At 41.8% G+C, this 18,670-nt stretch overlaps 1 protein-coding gene across 3 annotated transcripts; it reads left to right on the top strand.

Moving 5' to 3' along the window:
• Window positions 1-5,222: 5,222 nt before the first annotated feature.
• TRMO (tRNA methyltransferase O) lies at window positions 5,223-17,351 on the top strand. Of its 3 annotated transcripts, XM_049896958.1 has the most exons (5): window positions 5,297-5,379; window positions 9,986-10,160; window positions 13,729-13,886; window positions 15,284-15,937; window positions 16,533-17,348. In XM_049896958.1, the coding sequence occupies exons 1-5, from the start codon at window positions 5,304-5,306 to the stop codon at window positions 16,790-16,792; spliced, it is 1,323 nt and encodes a 440-aa protein (XP_049752915.1). In that variant the 5' UTR covers window positions 5,297-5,303; the 3' UTR covers window positions 16,793-17,348. The 3 variants fall into 3 exon arrangements, with proteins under 3 accessions (XP_049752917.1, XP_049752915.1, XP_049752916.1); XM_049896960.1 differs by lacking the exon at window positions 9,986-10,160 and having other exon boundaries at window positions 5,223-5,379; window positions 16,533-17,349; XM_049896959.1 differs by lacking the exons at window positions 9,986-10,160; window positions 13,729-13,886 and having other exon boundaries at window positions 5,298-5,379; window positions 16,533-17,351.
• Window positions 17,352-18,670: the final 1,319 nt, after the last annotated feature.

The following is an 18,670-nucleotide window of genomic DNA, read 5'->3' as shown; positions in this document are numbered from 1 at the left end:
TCACTTACCTTTTAGGTAATGGGGACCTAGGTAAGACTTTTGAACAATGGAGTGGCAGATTTAGTATTTTAGGAATATTTATTTGGTGATAATAGTCAGGATGAACTGGAAACCATAAGAGACTGGGGTCAGGGATAGGAACTATTCTGGGTGGGAAGATGTCTGAAAATCTTCCTGGTATTTTTTGGGGCAGGGGTTCAGGTTTTTTTTTTTTTTCATTTTTCTTTCTGTAACTAAAGAGGATTCCAAGTAAAGGAGACTTTTGCAAATGAGGGTCACTCAGCAAGGGCACAAGTACTCAAGCTTTCCATATAGATACTGTGCTAGGTACTAGGCTATAGCAAAGAACAAAGATCCCAGTTCCTGAGGCATTTCTGGTGAACCTCCTGGGGCATTAGAAACTCTGGGTAAGATTTTAAAAATACAGATGCCCAGACCCTTTCTCCAGGGATTCTGATTCAACTGTCCAGGGTGAGGTCAGGCACAGGTATACGTATTTTTAACTTTTTTTTTTGCTTTAAGTAACCTGTTTTGGAGGAGTAATTTTACAATAATAGAAAAGTTGAAAAGATAGTACAGAAAGTGTTTGCCCTAATTAGTGTAATGTTAACATCTTACATAACCATTTGTCAATACTAAGAAATTAAGATTGTTACATTACCATTAACCGAACTACAGACTGTATTCTGATTTCACTAGTTAGTTTTTCCACTAATATCCTTTTCATGCTTCAGGATCCAATCCAGGATACCATATAGCATTTAGGGTATTTTTAGTTTAAAAAGGAGCCCTGGTGGAGCAGTGGTTAAGAGTTCAGGCTCCTAACCAAAAGTCAGCAGTTGGAATCCACCAGCCGCTCCTTAGAAACTATGGGGCAGGTCTACTCTGTCCTCTAGGGTCATGATGAGTTGGAATTGACTTGATGGCAACAGATTTTTTTTTTTTTAAGTTTAAAAGGAGACCTGGTGGTACAGTGGTTAAAGTACTCAGCTGCTAACCAAAAGGTTGGCAGTTTGAACCCACCAGCCACTCTGCAGGAGAAAGATGTGGCATTCTGCTTCCATAAAGATTTACAGCCTTGAAGAACCCTATGGGGCAGTTCTACTATGAGTCGGAATTGACTTGATGACAGTGGGGTTTAAAAGCTCTCCAGGTGAACTGTTTATTGCGAAGCTATTCTATAAACCTTCATCTAAAGTACAATAATAAAAAAAAAAAAAAGAAAGAAAGAAAAGAAAACCCTATGGAGCACAAAAAAAAAAAAAAGCTCTCCAGGTGATTTAATATGCAGCTAGGGCTGAGAAACACTCGTTTAGTGGGAGGTTACAATGCTGCCTCTCTTTTTTTTTTTTCTTTTCCTCCCCAAACATTAAGTTTTTCCCACCTCAGGGTATATTCATTGTACAATCATTACTCATACTCTATATTACTCAAGTAACATTCCAGGTTGCACAACCACTTAACAACCCCTTACATCTGGGTAGCACTTCAGAATTTATACTTTCACATACACTTTCATTTGACCTGCTTGAAAAGACTGTGAAATCAACTAGGGAGTGATTATCATTCCCATTTTAATGGATGAGGGAATAACCTCAGAAAGGCTAAATTATCTCAGTGTCTTTCACCACTGTCTTAGGCTGGGTTGTCTAAAAAAAAACCTAAAAAGGTTAAAACCAGTGAAATACACACACATACACACACACGTATGGAAATCCTGGCGGTGCAGTGGTTAAGTGCTACAGCTGTGAAAGAAAAGGTCAACAGTTTGAATCCACCAGGCGCTCCATGGAAACCGCATGGAGCAATTCTACTCTGTCCTATATGGTCGCTATTAGTTGGAATCGACTCAATGGCAATGGGTTTGGTTTTATATATATTTAGAGAGAGAGAGAGATTTATATCAAGGGAATGGCTCATGTGGTTGTAGAGGCTGGAAAGTCCCAAGTCTGTGGGTCAGGCATCAGGCTGGAGTCCACCTGACTCACATAGCTGCAGGGGCTGACAAACCCAAGACTGGCAGGTCAGACAGCAAACTACTGGCTCACAAGCTGTGGAGGCTGACAAATCCCAAGATCGGCAGGTCAGACAGCAGGCTGATGGCTCATAAGCTGTGGAGGCTGATGAATCCCAAGATTGGCAGGTATGATGGCAAGCTATGGAGGCTGACGAATCCCAAGACTAGCAGGCAATATGGCAGGCTACTGGCTCAAGTCCCAAGGACCGGAGGTCAGACGATGCTGAGCTGGATGCGAGATCCAGAGTGAGCAAAAGCCAACGAGCTTTGCCAGAACATCCATGTATACTGGATGCAGGCCACATCCCCAAAGAAACTCCCCTTACAACTGATTGGCTGATCATATCTGATCACATCAGGAAGATGATTACATTATATCACAAAATGGAGGATAACTACATCATTACATAACTGCCAAATAACATCATTATATAACTGCCAGAATCATAGCCCAGACAAGTAGACACACAACCTTATCCACCATAATCACGATGCTCCATCTTTGGGATGGTTCTTCTATCTCAATTTCACCTGCCTAAGTGGTTTGGAAGTAAGAAGCGCCTTGGTGGTGCAGTGGTTAAAATGCTTGGCTGTTAACCAGAAGATCAGTGGTTCCAATCCACCAGCCACTCCGTGAGAGAAAGATGTGGCAGTCTGCTTCCATAAAGATTTACAGGCTTGGAAACCCTACGAGGCAGTTTTACTCTGACCTATAGAGTTGCTAGAAGTCAGAATTGGGTCAAGTAAAGGAGTGTATGTGAAAGCACAAATTGGGAACTAAATAAAGATTAGAAAATAAAGACTATAAACTGAAATCTCAAATTTTAGTAGTGTTGCATTAAGATGAAACTTAAAAGATTTGCATATGTAGGAGGTACAGGGACATAAAAGTGAAAGAGATGGGGAAGTAGATGGCAAGAGGAATACAGTATGTTAGAGGAAGAGCAATCTCTATCTTCCAGGACCCTTTCTACCTGCTCTGTTACACTACCCCACCCTATATACACACAACCTCTGTTTTCTCACTCTCTTCATTCGAAAACCACTGTGCATCTAAAAATGTCCCAGTTTTCTACTTGACTTAGAACATTGAGGTCAGTCTGAACTGAAGTTTTCATAAATTCATCAATCCCAACTTTGTGCTGCCCTTCTTCCAAGGTAGATACAATCGTTGTTCTTAACAATCCATGAACTCTGTGATATTAAATATGATGAGTGAGGAACTCCACAGCTATAATCGGTTCTCAAAGGGGTCCTTCACCCAAAAGAGTGGTTAAGAATCATTACGCTGAGAAGTGTTTCTCAAAGTGTAGGCTGATGATCACGTTTCGGAATCAATTACAGTGTTTTTTTTTAAGTCAGATTCCTAGGCCTTACCTCCAGAGAAAGAACTAAGTCTTACAAACTAGAATAATAAGAGATGATTCTAGGCAAGATAATAAAAACCTCAAATCATACAGCATATTTAAAAGTGCTACATATTTCATTTAAATTCTTGTTTTCAGTAAGGGAATTTTTACCTATGAAAGGTAGGAATCTACTTCATCAATGTCTCCAAGTCTGTTTTGCATTTCAGTACTTGTCATACTTGGTAATTACATATTTTTGTGTGTATGATTATCTAATCTTTACCTTACCTTCCAGTCTTTAAGGCCAGGAAGGCAAATATCAGCTCATCTTCTACAGCACGCATCTTTCCACAGATTAAGGAAGACTTATCACTTTCAGCAACACCACCACCACCATCTAGTGGCAAGTGCAGCTATTTCCGCCTCAGTTTATCATGTGCAGCCAGCCCAACGATTCTCAAACTTGTTCTCCAGCTGCCCTGCTGAAAAGAGAGTAATAGTAGCCTTTTCCAATTGTCAAGTGGAAAACACTTGCCCAAGGACATATGTAAAAATTTGATTAAATTTAAAGTTCTTGTTTGTTTTTAACCACAATCTTGGCTCCTACTGCCGTTATTTTCTACTAGTCTATGACAAATTGAATTGGCTTAGAAACAGCTTTTCCTGTTAAGCTTTTAAATCTGTAGACTTACTTGCATGCTTATGAATATTTCATACTGCAGGCAATAGAAATAGATAAAAAAAAAAATTTTTTTAAGAGATAAAAGCCCAGAAACAGAATTATGTATACAGAGAAACTTGATACATGTGAGACATGGCATTACAAGTCAGTTGGTAAAGGACAGGCTACCAATACAAGGACAATTGGTCATCCATGGGATTAAAAAAAAAAAAGATAACTGGCCCTCAACCTTTCAGAGCTGCCAAGAAACAACAATCCCCCCAACTGACACAGCATGTTGACTCTCATCATTTCATTCTCACTTTAGCTCCTGTGAGGTATGGAACACAAGAAAGTCTCTTAAGCCCTACTCCAGTGTGCGGCTCCACTAAGACAGACTTGAAATAAGGTTTCTTGGTTCTTTTTTGATGCAACATTTTTATTACGGAAAATTTGGAACATACATGGAAGTAGAACTAATCATCTGTGTATTTCCACCAGCCAAAAAGAATTCTTATTTCCTAACATCCTCTCTTTTTTCTTGTGTCTATGGATTGATACAGAAACCCTGGTGGGGTAGTGGTTAAGAGCTACGGCTGCTAACCAAAAGGTCGGCAGTTCAAATCCACCCGGTGCTCCTTGGAAACTCTATGGGGCAGTTCTACTCTGGCCTGTGGGGTCGCTATGAGTCGGGATCGACTCTACAGCAACGGGTTTGGTTTATGGATTGACACTGGCTCCAACAATGGGTTCAAGCATAACAACAACCACGAGGATGGCGTATGACTGGACGTTTCCTTCCGTTGTACATAGGATCGCTGTGAGTCGGAACCACTCCACGGCACCGAACAACTGCCTGTACACATACCTTAAAAAAAATAGGATTATTCGTTTAATATGTAGACTGCTTCCAATGTTTTGCTTATTAATAATGCCACGAGAGACATCTTTGTGCAGCAATCTTCATCCGTGCGTTCCCTCTCGGAAAGCGCGGGGAATTCGGTAGCGCTACTGCCCGGGTCGAACGGCCAACCGCACCAGCCCAGAGCAAACACAGTGACACCCGCGCCAAAGGAACCCACCGCCGACCCGAGGCACCGCCCAGCGTGGACGCCCACTCCACGGCCGCCGCCAGCACGCGCCCCGACTCCCAGTGAGCACGTCCAAGCCTATAGCCGCGCCACGCCGCTGGCGCAACTACTGCGCAGGCGCCAAGGCACGGCGAACGGAAGCGGAAGGCTTGACGAGTCAGCCAGGCAACAAGAGATCGGTGACCATGCGCGGCTTGGAGGAGGGAGGGCCTCGGCCCACAGCGACCCCGTGCGGGTGTGTCAAGCCGGCTCTGGAGACAGGTAACTTCCAAGAGGGTGGCGGTACGGTACTCAAAAGCAGCCTAGGCTCAAGCTGACTTCACCGTAAGAGGGAAGTGAGTCGCGAGATCTTGAATTTGCGTGCGTCACCCCGCTTACTATCGCGAAGGGACGCTCACGTGCTCATCGGACCACGTGATGTGTCTGAGCCTAGTGGGATGACGTCAATCAGCCCGTCCTTTTCTAAGTGGCTGCTGTGTTCCTGAACTTGGCTGGTCGGCAGTGTTACGTTCTTTGTCTTAGGGAGTTCTGGCTCCAGTAGGAGAGGACAGCTTGCGTCGTGCCGGTTATCAACAACAAAAAACTCAAACCTTTGCCGTCTAGTGGATTCCAACTCGTGGCGACCTTATAGGACAGTGTAGAGTTGAACTGCCGACCTTTTGGTTAGCAGCTGTAGCTCTTAACCGCTGTGTCACCAGGGCTCCTTGTGCCGGTTAGGAACCACTTAATGTCTCTGGAGAGGACATCCTGTGCTGTAGGAAATAAAAAGGAAAAGGGGGAAAGTTTTGAGGGTGGAAGTAATTTTGAAAGGAGCGTGGAAAGCCAAGTGTGAGTTTGTTTACACTACTTTACGTAGGGGTGTCTCAGTTATTAAAGCGCTCCGCTTAAGGGAAAGGTTGATTGGTTCTAATCCAGCAGTGGCTCTGCAGGAGAGAGATGTGGCAGGCTACTCCCATGAAGATTACAGCCTTGGAAACCCTATGGGACGGTTCTACTCGGTCTTATAGGGTGCCTTTGAGTCAGAATACATTCCAGGGCACACAGCAACACAGAGAGGGGATAGGAGTCCCCAGGTGGCACAAACGGTTAAGCATTCCACTACTAGTTGAAAGGTTGGTGGTTGGAACCCACCCAGAGTCCCTTGGAAGACAGGCGATCTGCTTCTGAAAGGTCATGGCCTTGAAAACCCTGGAGCATTTCTACTGTACGCATGTGGGGTCACCATGAGTCTGAATCAACTGGAGGGCAACTAACATCAAGAATAATATAGCAGGCATGGAGAGAAGTATATTAATTTTAGAAACTATAGGAAGCAAAGGGAAGAAAAATAGGCTGCCATCACCCAGTGAAAGCCTCTGTTAATATCTTGGTGTATACGTTCCATACTTGTTTCAGTTGCATGGTCTTCTTAGGTGCTGTCAATAGTGACCCCATGTACAAAAGAACAAAACACTGCTCAGTTCTGTGCCATCTTCATGATTGTTGTTATGCTTGAGCCCACTGTTGAAGCAACTGTATCAGTCCATCTCATTGAGGGTCTTCCTGTTTTTTCGCGGACCCTGTACCAAGCATGATGTCCTTTCTACAGTGGATGGACCCTCCTGATAACACGTCCAAAGTAAATGAGATGAAGTCTGGCCATCCTTGCTTTTAAGGAGCATTCTACCTGTACTTCTTCCAAGACAGATTTGTTAGTTTTGGTAGTCCATGGTATATTCAGTATTCTTTGCCAAGACCGTAATTCAAAGGCATCAGTTCTTCCGTCTTTCTTATTCATTGTTCATCTTTTATATGCATATGAGGCCCTTGAAAACACTATGGCTTGGGTCAGGTACACCTTAGTCTTCAAGGTGACATCTTTGCTTTTCAACACTTTTAAGAGGTCTTTCGCAGCACATTTGCCAAATGCAGTGCATCATTTGATATGTTGACTGCTGCTTCCTTGGGTGTTGATGTGGATCCAGCTAAAATGAAATCCTTGACAACTTCAGTCTTTTCTCTGTTTATCATGGTGTTGCTTATTGGCCCAGTTGTGAGGATTTTTGTTTTCTTTATGTTGAGGTGTAACCCACACTAAAGACTATAGTCTTTGATCTTCATCAGTAAGTGCTTCAAGTCCTCTTTACTTTCAGCAAGCAAGGTCATATCGTCTGCATAATGCAGGTTGTTAGTGAGTCTTTCACCAGTTCTGATGCCCTGTTCTGCAGATAGTCCTGCTTCTTGGATTATTTGCTCAGCATACAGATTATGTAAGTCTGGTGAAAGGATACAACCCTGATGCACATCTCTCCTGACTTTAAACCATGCAGTGTCCCCTTGTTCTGTTCGAACAGCTGCCTCTTGATCTATGTACAGGTTCCTCATGAGCACAATTAAGTGTCTTGGAGTTACCTTTCTTTGTAGTGTTGTCTGTAATTTGTTATGATCCACACAGTCAAATGCCTTTGCATAATCAATAAAACCTGGGTAAACATCTTTCTGCTTTCAGCCAAGATCCATCTGACATCAGTAGTGATAACCCTTATTCCATGTCCCCTTCTGCATTCGGCTTGAATTTCTGGGAGCTCCTGTCAGTGTTCTGCTGCAATCGCTTTTGAATGATCTTCAGGAAAATTTTACTTTCATGTGATACTAATGATATTGTTCCATAATTTCTGCATTTGGTTGGGTCACGTTTCCTTGGAATAGGCATAAATATGGATCTCTTCCAGCTGGTTGACCAGGTAGCTGTCTTCCAAATTTCTTGGCATAGACCAGTGAGCACTTCCAGCACTGCATCCATTTGTTGAAACATCTCAGTTGGTGTTACCACAAAACACGCATTCGAGCCATCTGCCGTAAAGCCAATACTGAGACGGGTGAGGTAAGAGGGCTTTATTATATATGTATATATACAAAAGACAGAGGGGATGGGTTCCTCCAAAAATCTGTCTGCTTGAGACCTACCAGAGGGTTTTAGGGTTAGGGCTTAGGCTTGAAGAATTTGGAGAATGGCAGTTCCCCCCTTTGTGGGGGAGGGCATGTTGACCACATTTCAGACATGTTGACTTTCTGTGGGTATTCTTTAGAGGTCCTCTGATGCCATCCTGGTTTCGGTCACAAGATGAGCCCCCATTGTGTAGTTGTCTCATCCCAGATCTTATTGATCTTTGTTCTGGTTGTTGAAGAGGAATATAGGTTAACTTTAAACTTTATAGAATCATGGAGAATGGGAGAGGGAAGGGAGGAAACCAACCAGAAATCACAAAATCACGGGGGTATGCAAAAGCTAACTATGCAAGCCGTGCAGAAACAACGCGATAACACCTGGGACTAGGCCCCTACAGTCTCGTTCTCATGCGGCCCCTTTCATTGGTATTCTGTCAACGCCTGTGTCTTCAGTGCAGCTTGGACGTCTTTCTTCAGTACCATCAGTTCTTGACCATATGCTACCTGCTGCTGTGATTGAACGTCAACCATTTCTTTTTGGTACAGTGACTGTGTATTCCTTCCATCTTGTGATGCTTCTGGAGTCATTCAGACACACTAGAAAAATAAAGTGATATGCGAGTCTTTGTTTTATAGCCTACTTTTTAAACTCAGTATTATTAAACTTCATTAAAATCTTCTTTCTATTGCAGTTAATACTTTTCACTTTAAAGGGTGGCGTACTGTTTTGTTTTATAGATGTCCTTTAACTTATTTAACCAGTTTCCTATTAATGGGTGTTTGTTACTGCTAGTTTTCATTGTTCTAAATGGAAGTTCTTGAAACTAAAATCTTTGTGTATGCTTTAAGTGTTTAACTTAGGTCAAATTTCTTAGAAGTACAGTTATTTGGTGTCTTAGTTATCCATTGCTGTTATAACAAACACCATAAGTGGATGGCTTTAACAAAGAGAAATTAATTTTCTCAGAGTTTAGGAGACTAGAAGTTTGAATTCAGGGTGCCAGCTCCAGGGGAAGGCTTTCTCTCTCTGTCATCTCTGGGGAAAGGTTCTTGTCATTCTTCCCCTGGTTGAAGAGCTTCTCAGCAGGGACCCTAGTCCAAAGGACATGCTATGCTCCTGGTGCTTCTTTCTTCATGGTATGAGGTCCCCTATCTCTCTGCTTGCTTCTGTCTCTTACTTCTCAAAAGAGATTGGTTTAAGATACAACCTAATCTTGTAGATTTGAGTCCTACCTCATTAACATACTGCCTGTAATTCTGCCTCATTAACTTCATAAAGGTAGGATTTAGAACACAGAGGATAATCACATCAGATGACAAAATGGTAGACAATCACACAATACTGGGAATCATGGCCTAGCCAAGTTGACATATATTTGTGGGGGACACAGTTCAGTCCATGACACGTAGTCAAAGCATGTGTTCACTTTAAAAAATTGTTGTACACTGCCAGATTGTTGTTGCCTGTTGTCTTATGTCAACAAGTTGATTCTAACTCAAGCTGACCTTATGTATTACAGAATGGAACTGAGCTCCATAGGGTTTTCTTCACTATAATTTTTACAGAAGCAGATCACCAGGCCTTTGTACCACGGTGCTGCTGGTTGTGTTCAAACTGCCAACCTTTCAGCTAGTTGCCAAGTGCAAACTATTTGTGCCATGCACGGACCCTATAGCCATAATAGGTTTTCTAAAATATCCTTTTTCTCTTACCAGTTTTTTCTTTCTTTCTTAGACAAGTGCTCTTTCTAGGATATCATCTAAAGGGACACTACTATGTGTCTGTAATGGTGAATACTAAAAAAAAACCATTTTTTTATATATGTATAGCATCTGGTAGATTTAAAAGCTATGAAATCAGTGCATTCCAAAAAGTATTTTTCTAGATCTTTTGTTTGATGTTTTGACTAATAATTTCTTACGCAATTTTCTTCTGTAGGAAACCTGTTAACTGAGCCAGTTGGCTACTTGGAATCATGTTTCTCAGCCAAGAATGGTACTCCAAGGCAGCCATCCATTTGTAGCCTTTCACGGGCTTGTTTGAAGATTAGAAAGAGCATCTTTAATAATCCTGAACATTCATTGATGGGCCTAGATCAGTTTTCTCATGTTTGGTAAGTTGTGTTATAGTTAGAAGTGGTATTTTGGGTCAGAGCTTGTCACTGAGTGAACTACAATTGGGGACAACCTTGGAGGCAGCCATACACATCACCGTTGTCTATTGCATGAAATTCTTGTACTGCCTTCCTGCATATGTCAGCACAGCGTGGGCCCCCTCAGGGAAGCTCAGGACCCACTGACGTGGCTGCATATTCCACTTGAAGTTGTTTCTAATTGTGTCAGATGCTTTCTGTTGAGCGGAAATATGCTACCTCATCGATTCTGCTTATGATCATTCATTATTCTGTCCTCTAGACCGGAGGGTCAGAAAACTGTGGCCTATAGACCAAATCCAGCCCACCACCTGTTTTCGTAACTGAGTTTTATTGGAACACAGTCACGCCCATTGTTTATGTATTGTCTGTGGCTGCTTTTGTGCTTCCAGCGGAATTGTTGAGACCGGTTGGCCCACAAAACCTAAAGTGTTGATCTCTGACCCTTTGCAGAAAAAGTTTTCAGAACCCTGCTCTAGACCTGTGAAGACTTAAGTCTGTTCTTTCTGAAAGGCAAAGGGAATCTTAGAAATTTGGATACTTTTAATAAAGTGTTATGGCGCAGTTGTTAAAGCTCTAGGCTGCTAACTGAATGGTCATGGTTCGAACCCATTAGCCGCTCCATGGGAGAAAGATGTGGCAATCTGCTTCTGTAAAGATTTCAGCCTTGGAAATACTATGGGGCAATTCCAGTCTGTCCTGTAGGGCTTTTATGAGTTGGAATTGACTCAGTGGCAGAGTTTTTGTTTTTTTTTTTATATGGTTATCGATCTCTGTCCATTCTGCCTCACTTCAAATTCAGCAGGCTGAATTGGTCTAAGTTTCTTCATTTTTGTTAGGTTCCATAGAGTCGGTTCTAACTCATAGTGACCCTGTGTACGACAGAACAAAACACTGCCCAGGCCTGCACCATCCTCACAATCTTTGCTATGCTTGAGCCCATTGTTGCAGCCACTGTGTCAGTCACTTCACTGAGGGTCGTCCTCTTTTTGGATGACAGTCTGCTTTACCAAGCATGATGTCCTTCTCCAGGGACTGGTCTCTCCTGATAACATGTCCAAAGTATGTGAGATGAAGTCTTGCTATCCTTGCTTCTAAGAGCATTCTGGCTGTACTTCCTCTAGGATAGATTTGTTAGTTCTTCTGGCAGCCCAAGATATATATCCAGTATTCTTTGCCAACACCATACTTCTAAGGGATCAATTCTTCTGTCTTCCTTGTTCATTGTCCAGCTTTCATATGCATATGAGATTGAAAATAACCATGGCTTTGGTCAGGTGCACCTTAGTCCTCAAAGTGACATCTTTGCTTTTTAACACTTTAAAGAGGTCTTTTACAGCATATTTGCAGAAAGCAATGTGTTGTTTGATTTCTTGACTGCTGCTTCTGTGGACGTTGATTGTGGATGCAAGTAAAATGAAATCCTTAACAAGTTCAGTATTACCTCTGTTTATCATGATGTCACTTATTGGTCCAGTTGTGTGGATTTTTGATTTCTTTATGTTGAAGTGTAATCCATCCTGAAGGCTGTAGTCTTTGGTCTTCATCAGTAAGTGCTTCAAGTCCTCTTCGCTTTCAGCAAGCAAGGTTGTGTCATCTGCATAATGCAAGTTGTTAATGAAGTCTTCCTTTAATCCTGATGCCTCGTTCTTCATTTAGTCCAGCTTCTTGGATTATTTGCTCAGCATACAGATTGAATAAGTATGGTGAAAGGAGACAACCCTGATGCACATCTCTCCTGACTTTAAACCACGCAGTATCCGCTTGTTCTGTTCGAACAACTGCGTCTTGATCTATGTACAGGTTCCTCATGAGCACAATTAAGTGTCCTGAAATTCCCATTCTTTGTAATGTTATCCATAATTTGTTAGGATCCACACAGTCAAGTGCCTTTGTATAGTCAGTAAAACACAGTTTCTGGTATTCTCTGCTTTAAACCAAGATTTATCTGACATCAGCAATGATATCCCTCATTTTATGTCCTTTTCTGCATCTGGCTTGAATTTCTAGCAGTTACCTGTCCATGTACTTCTGCAACCACTTTTGAAAGATCTTAGCAAAATTTTACTTGCGTGTGATATTAATGATATCGTTTGATAATTTTTGCTTTCTGTTGTATCACGTTTCTTTGAAGTGGGTGCAAATATGGATCTCTTCCAGTTGGTTGACCAGGTAGCTGTCTTCCAAATTTCTTGACATAAACCAGTGAGCACCGCTGGCACTGTGTCCATTTGTTGAAACATCTCAATTGGTATTCTGTCAATTCCTGGAGCTTTGTTTTTCACCAGTGTCTTCAGTGTAGCTTGGACTTCTTCCTTCAGTACCAGCAGTTCTTGATCATATGCTGCCTCCTGAAGTGGTTGAACATCGACTGATTCTTTTTGGTACAGTGACTGTATGTGTTCCTTCCATCTTCTTTTGATGCTTCCTGCATCATTTAATATATTCCCTGTAGAATCCTTCAGTATTGCAACTCAAGGCTTAATTTTTTTCTTAATTCTTTCAGCTTGAGAAATGCCAAGCGTGTTCTTCCCTTTTGGTTTTCTAATTCCAGGTCTTTGCATATGTCATTGTAATACTTTACTTTGTCTTCTCGAGCTGCCCTTTAAAATCGTCTGTTTACCTCTTGTACTTCATCATTTCTTCCATTTGCTTTAGCTACCCAATGTCGAGAGCAAGTTTCAGAGTCTCTTCTGACATCCATTTTGGTCTTTTATTTCTTTCCTGTCTTTTTAATGACCTCTTGCTTTCTTAATGTACGATGTCCTTGATGTCATCCAGTAACTCATCTGGTCTTTGGTCACTAGTGTTCAATGTGTCAAATCTGTTCTTGAGATGGCCTCCAAATTCACATGAGATACACTCAAGGTTGTGCTTCGCTCTTGTGGACTTGTTTTAATTTTCTTCAGCTTCAACTTGAATTTGCATATGAGCAATTGATGATGTGTTCCACAGTTGGCCAGCCCCTGGTCTTGTTCTGACTGATAATATTGAGCTTTACAGGTGAAAACCTAAAATTGTTTATTTTGAAGTAGTTTCATTTGTTTTTCATGTAAATTCAGAGACATGGGTAGAGTAGAAAGTAGGAAGAGAGAAACCTGGGTGTTCTGACCTAGTTTATCTGATCTCGGTTGGATTGTTAAGTGAAAAAAATTGCTGCTTATCCAAATGAATTCAAAAGTTTATAAAGAAATTTCTCCTCATCTCTTCTGTTTTCCCCTTTTCTGCTTTCCCTACCCCTCCCACACTCTTCTGAGATCATCACTTTTAACAGCTTGGTGTGTATCCTGCCAGACATTTTCTTTTTTTTTTTTAGATGCACATAGAAGCGTAAATATACACGTCGTGTGGGTGTTTGTTTTAAAAAATGGAATATGTTTTCTTTACTTAACAGTATGTCGTGGAGAACATTCATGTGAGAAGCATTCTTTCTGTTTAATTTTGGGAGATTAAAGTGTTCCCCTCCCCCCAGATATGTGAGAAAATAATTTTTGCTCTTTTATTACTTGGTTTGGTTTCTTTCCGATAGGATTTTGTTTGTTTTTCACAAAAATGGTCGTTTGAGCTGTAAGGCAAAAGTGCAGCCTCCTAGGCTGAATGGTGCAAAGACTGGTGTTTTTTCCACGAGGAGCCCCCATCGCCCCAATGCCATAGGACTGACCCTGGCCAAACTGGAAAAGGTAGAAGGTAACCTATTTCATGTCTACTTTTAACTTGTTTTCCTTACCCAAAGAAAGTCTTATAAAGTCAACATAGTGTTCACCATTGGCTGTTATTTAGACTAGTGCCAAGGGTGCTAACCCCTGAGAACCACTAGGCATTGAAGAAAATAAAATGATTGACGAGAATGCTAGCATTAAAAGCACTTTTAGACACAAGAAAAATATGAGCCCAAGGGACAGAAAGGGCCACATAAACCAGAGACTCCATCAGCCTGAGACCAGATGAACGAGATGGTGCCTGGCTACCACCAATGACTTCCCTGACAGGGAACTCAACAGAGAGTCCCTGACAGCAGGAGAAAAGTGAGGTGCAGAACTCAAATTCTAGTAAAAAGACCAGACTTAATGGTCTGACTGAGACTGAAGGGAGACATGAAGGAGACATGGCCCATGGACTCCCGGCTAGCCCAAAACTAAAACCATTCCTGAAGCCAACTCTTCAGACAAAGACTGGTCTATAAAACATAAAATGATACTTGTGAGGAGTGTGCTTCCTAGCTCAAGTAGATACATTTAGGGCAGCTCCTGTCCGGACGTGAGATGAGAAGGCAGAAAGGGCCAGGAGCTGGTTGAATGGACATGGGAAATCTGGGGTGGAAAGGAGGAGTGTGCTGTCCCAATATAGGAAGAGCAGCTAGGTCACATAACAATATGTGTATAAGTCTTTATATGAGAAACTAACTTGAACTGTAAACTTTGACTTAAAGCACAATAAGAAAAAAAGGACCAAACAAACAACACTTTGAAATACACTCTCATAGGGCACCCGCAGTTTGTCATGTCGTTCCATATATCAAAAGCAATTATATTATTCAAAAATAACTTGTAAGACTTTGTATCCATTAAATAGTAAATATAGAATGGTTAAAAATTAGTAAGAGTTCAAAAATTAATGCTCAGTGACAACTTGACATTTAAGAAGCCAACCGCACCCTGTGCCCAGGGGTCCTGCCCTCCACCTGGGGCAGAGCCCCTTTAAGCAGGTCACTGCTGTGCTGTGCAGGAAGTACTCTAGTGGAGATGTGTGCGCAGGCTCCTCTGTAGCAACCTGTCGGAAAGCATGCTTGTGTCTGGAGGAGCCAGAAAGGCTTTGTAGGAGAGCTGTGATTTGAGGGCCTTGTAGAGCAAGTGGGAATTTGACAGGGAAGAAGAGGATGGGTCTCCAGGCAGAAAAAGAATCACACATTGGTACCGGGTGTAAAGAGCCTGGTGCATATAAGAACGTTGTGAGTAAGCTTGGTGAGGCATAAGCAGATGGCAGCAGAAAGAGAATTTTTAGGTACAGTTACGTTCTTTCATTGTTTGCACTATTCATCATTGTTAATTAATATCCTTAAGATAATTTTTTTTTTCACATTATAGGTGGAGCTATCTACCTCTCTGGAATTGACATGATACATGGGACACCTGTTTTGGACATAAAGCCCTACATAGCTGACTATGACTCTCCACAGAGTTTGACTGAGCCCTTAGGAGACTTTAATTTACAAGGTAGCAAACATAAACCAAAAACTGAGTTTCAGTCTCGTGGCATGACTGATAACTGTGACCAGCAACAGCTCTCAGGGTACATTGAACCACAACCCTACAAGAGCACTAAGGAGAAACCTAAATGTCTCGAAGACAGAACCTCAGAAGAGAAACACATGGAATGTGATGACAGAGCAAAAATTCGACACTCTCCTAAGCATGAGGAGGAGATAGCAGCAGGTTTTGGTTTAGAATCAAGAAGTGGCCAGAATTCGACTGTGGCAGAAGAGCAGGTTGGCTCATGTCACCTGGAGAAGAGCTTTTCTGAGGAAGGCACAGATAAGAGGTCAAGGAGGGGGCAAAAGGCAGTGATCCTACAGGGAAGCAGTGTGGAGACACAGCCTGGGCCCCTTCACTACCCTTCCAGGGCTGCTGATGAAGCCCCCTACAGTATGGTTCCTGCCTGGGTAAGAGAGGCGCCTGTGACCACGTTAGAAGTTCGATTCACCCCTCACGCCGAGATGGACCTCAGGCATCTCAGCTCAGGTGAGCCAGGTGCCTTCAGTTTTTTTATTTCTGAATGACGGGTGAGCTTTTACTATGAGGTGGAACTAAGCTTGGTATACCTGAAGGCAGTTACATGGAGTATTTGTCAGTATGACTGCTGAAAAGAAACACGGAAGTATAAAACAATACTGGGCAACACCATCATCTGATGTGTTTCATTCAACAGCTGTTCATTCAGCACAGCTCATTCCAGGCACTCAGTAGAGTGTTTGCTGAGAACGGCTGCTGCACGTTTGAGGCTACGTGGCTGGAGCAGAGTGGAAGAAGCTGAGGTCAGAGTGGCTACAGGGAAGGGTTTTATAGGCTATTGTGAGGACTTGCGTTTTTATCTTGAGAGAACTGGAAAGCAGAAAACTTGATGTTAATATTCCTAGAGAGCAGGGGCCACCACGGGGGTCAGATCCCTGCCCAGAGTGGGCCACAGGTGATTTCTGGTAATGACTAAATAGATTTCCAAACTCCATTTGTTTTAAGTGATTGTTCAAGGAACCAGCCAAATTCTGTATCGAAGTTAATGGTAATGAAATGTGACCTGCACAATTTTGAGAGTTAGATTGTGTTCTTCTCATTGCAGGTGTTGGTCAAACTGCATTTAAATATTTTCAATCAGCAGGAGAAGCAAAGTGCGCCATCGAGGCCGTGCTGTCAGCGGATCCTCGGTCTGTGTATCGACGGAAGCTCTGCCAAGACCGTCTTTTCTATTTTACCGTAGACATAGCACATGTCACTTGCTGGTTTGGTGATGGCTTTGCAGAAGTTCTGAGGATCCAGCATGCCTCTGAGCCTGTTCAGATGAACGACCCTGCAGATTCCTTGGTGTCTCTGGGATCTTAACGATTCTCCATTACATCTTTGAGTTGACCTTTGGATATGATATTTGGATTTTCTGTACAAGCAAATAATGTATCTTCTTTGCAGAAGGAAGTAACACTTTGTAGTCTCACTGAGTGATTTGGGTTGTGCAAACTGTTTATTGGAAAAACGTCTTTTAATAAACAACAGAAAATGTAGCGCAACTGCCTTTTGCTTTTGGCCTGTTACTATAAAGAATTCAAAGGTGATCCTCTCTCACTGAGTTCTGAAAGAAGCTGATTGTTCTTGGGACTTGGTAAGATTAGGCAAAGAGACCATTATAGCAGGAGATTTCAAGCTGAGGGGATCTGTTCAGTCATTGACATTGGTTTTCATGACTGGAAAAGCCCTCTATTTTATTCTGAGTTGCAATGTCTTTAGAAATTAACAAATCAAAAGCAGACGGTTTTTATAAACACATTAAACCTGTGTTTCAGAGACTGATATATACGTATTTATATGTTAGTTATATATAAAATATATTTTAATAAATATATATATTTAATCCTGATCCTGAAAAAGAGACTCTTTGAATTTCTTTGAATGTCTTTGTATCAGAAAAGGATCTTCAAAGAAAGTAATTACTGGTTCACGTCTTACTCTGTGACTATTGAGAACCTACTGTGGGTTAGGTTTTGGTGATAAAATGAGATGAACACGATACGGTTCTTGTTGCAAATCATGGGTAGGAGAGGAAGTAAGACTTAAGCAAATCATTGTAATACAGTTTGATAAATCAGCAATTAAGTCTGTTCAAGGTTCCTGTGTGTGTATACATAGTAGGAAGCAGTTGTAAGAATGTATTGCCTGTAAGTAATTCGAGTGATGTGATCCCAGATAACTGAAGATTTATGGTCAGTGTAACCAAATTAGACACCTGTCAACATGACATAGGCATTCCTAATCATAGTTGTAAATCTTAATAGCCGATTGATCATGGTTTTGAAATGAACCCTTTGCTTGTAGATACTTGTAGAGTCGTTTGTGGCGGATGACACTGTACCGTGGAACTAAATGGGCTTGTAGTTGTTGTCTTTGATTTTACTTAGAACTTCTTGGGAAAATACCTTAAATTTGATTAAAAACAAAACTATATTTTGAAATAATTACAGATTCACTGAAGTTGTAAAATAGCAGCCCCATGTACCCTTCAACTAGCTCCCCCCAGTGGTGATACCTTATGTAACTAGCACAATATGAGAACCAGGAGATTGACGGTACGGTCTACTCTTTTGTTTGATTTTAATGTTTTTTTCTCTTAAAAAATTATTTTGAAAGTGAATCACGGCTTGAAGCACAAAATGTTGATGCTTATATGGAAAAAAGTAACTCTGGGAATGATACCAGCCATCCTAGCAAGGAGACCGTTCTCTTGTTTGGGGTTTTATTCTACATCTGCAGAACTTTAGAGCAAAAAAGGAACTCTGCCAGTTCATGGGTCTTTTCTTCAGTATTCCCAGTGTTTGACTTTCCAGGCCTTGCTTAGACACCCTCATTCATGAGGTCTTCACACCTGCCCTGTGCGGCTCACTCTATATGGACAGTGCTCATTATAAAAATGTCCTATATATGAGATAAAAGCTCCGCCCATGAGTCGGACCACACAGAGTAAGGCTCCTTGCTTCCACACATTAAACTGTCAGACAGTTCCAGCTCCCACTTCTTGGCCTTCACTAGTTGAGCACCCCCATTTTCTTAAACCATTTCTCCTATAACGTGCTCTCAAGCTCCCCCGCTCCAGTGAGTCCCTGGTGTGACCTTTTGGGTCTGCGGGCATGTACTTCAGGTGTCCTGTTGTGAGGAAGTTAGAATATCCATTTCATGAACTTACACCTTTCAGAAAGATGAGAAGTTTGAGGC

This window comes from Elephas maximus, chromosome 9, assembly GCF_024166365.1.
Source record: "Elephas maximus indicus isolate mEleMax1 chromosome 9, mEleMax1 primary haplotype, whole genome shotgun sequence".
In the NCBI taxonomy this organism is placed as follows: domain Eukaryota; kingdom Metazoa; phylum Chordata; class Mammalia; order Proboscidea; family Elephantidae; genus Elephas; species Elephas maximus.
The sequence above is the reverse complement of the archived record's forward strand: the minus strand, read 5'-3'. Positions and strand labels throughout refer to the sequence as shown.

Coding starts and splice junctions, on each gene's coding strand:
- TRMO (XM_049896958.1), top strand. CDS start 5,304: ATGCGCGGCTTGGAGGAGGGAGGGCCTCGGCCCACAGCGACCCCGTGC. Junction 5,380..9,985: donor CAAGCCGGCTCTGGAGACAG/GTAACTTCCAAG, acceptor TTTCTTCTGTAG/GAAACCTGTTAACTGAGCCA. Junction 10,161..13,728: donor GATCAGTTTTCTCATGTTTG/GTAAGTTGTGTT, acceptor TCTTTCCGATAG/GATTTTGTTTGTTTTTCACA.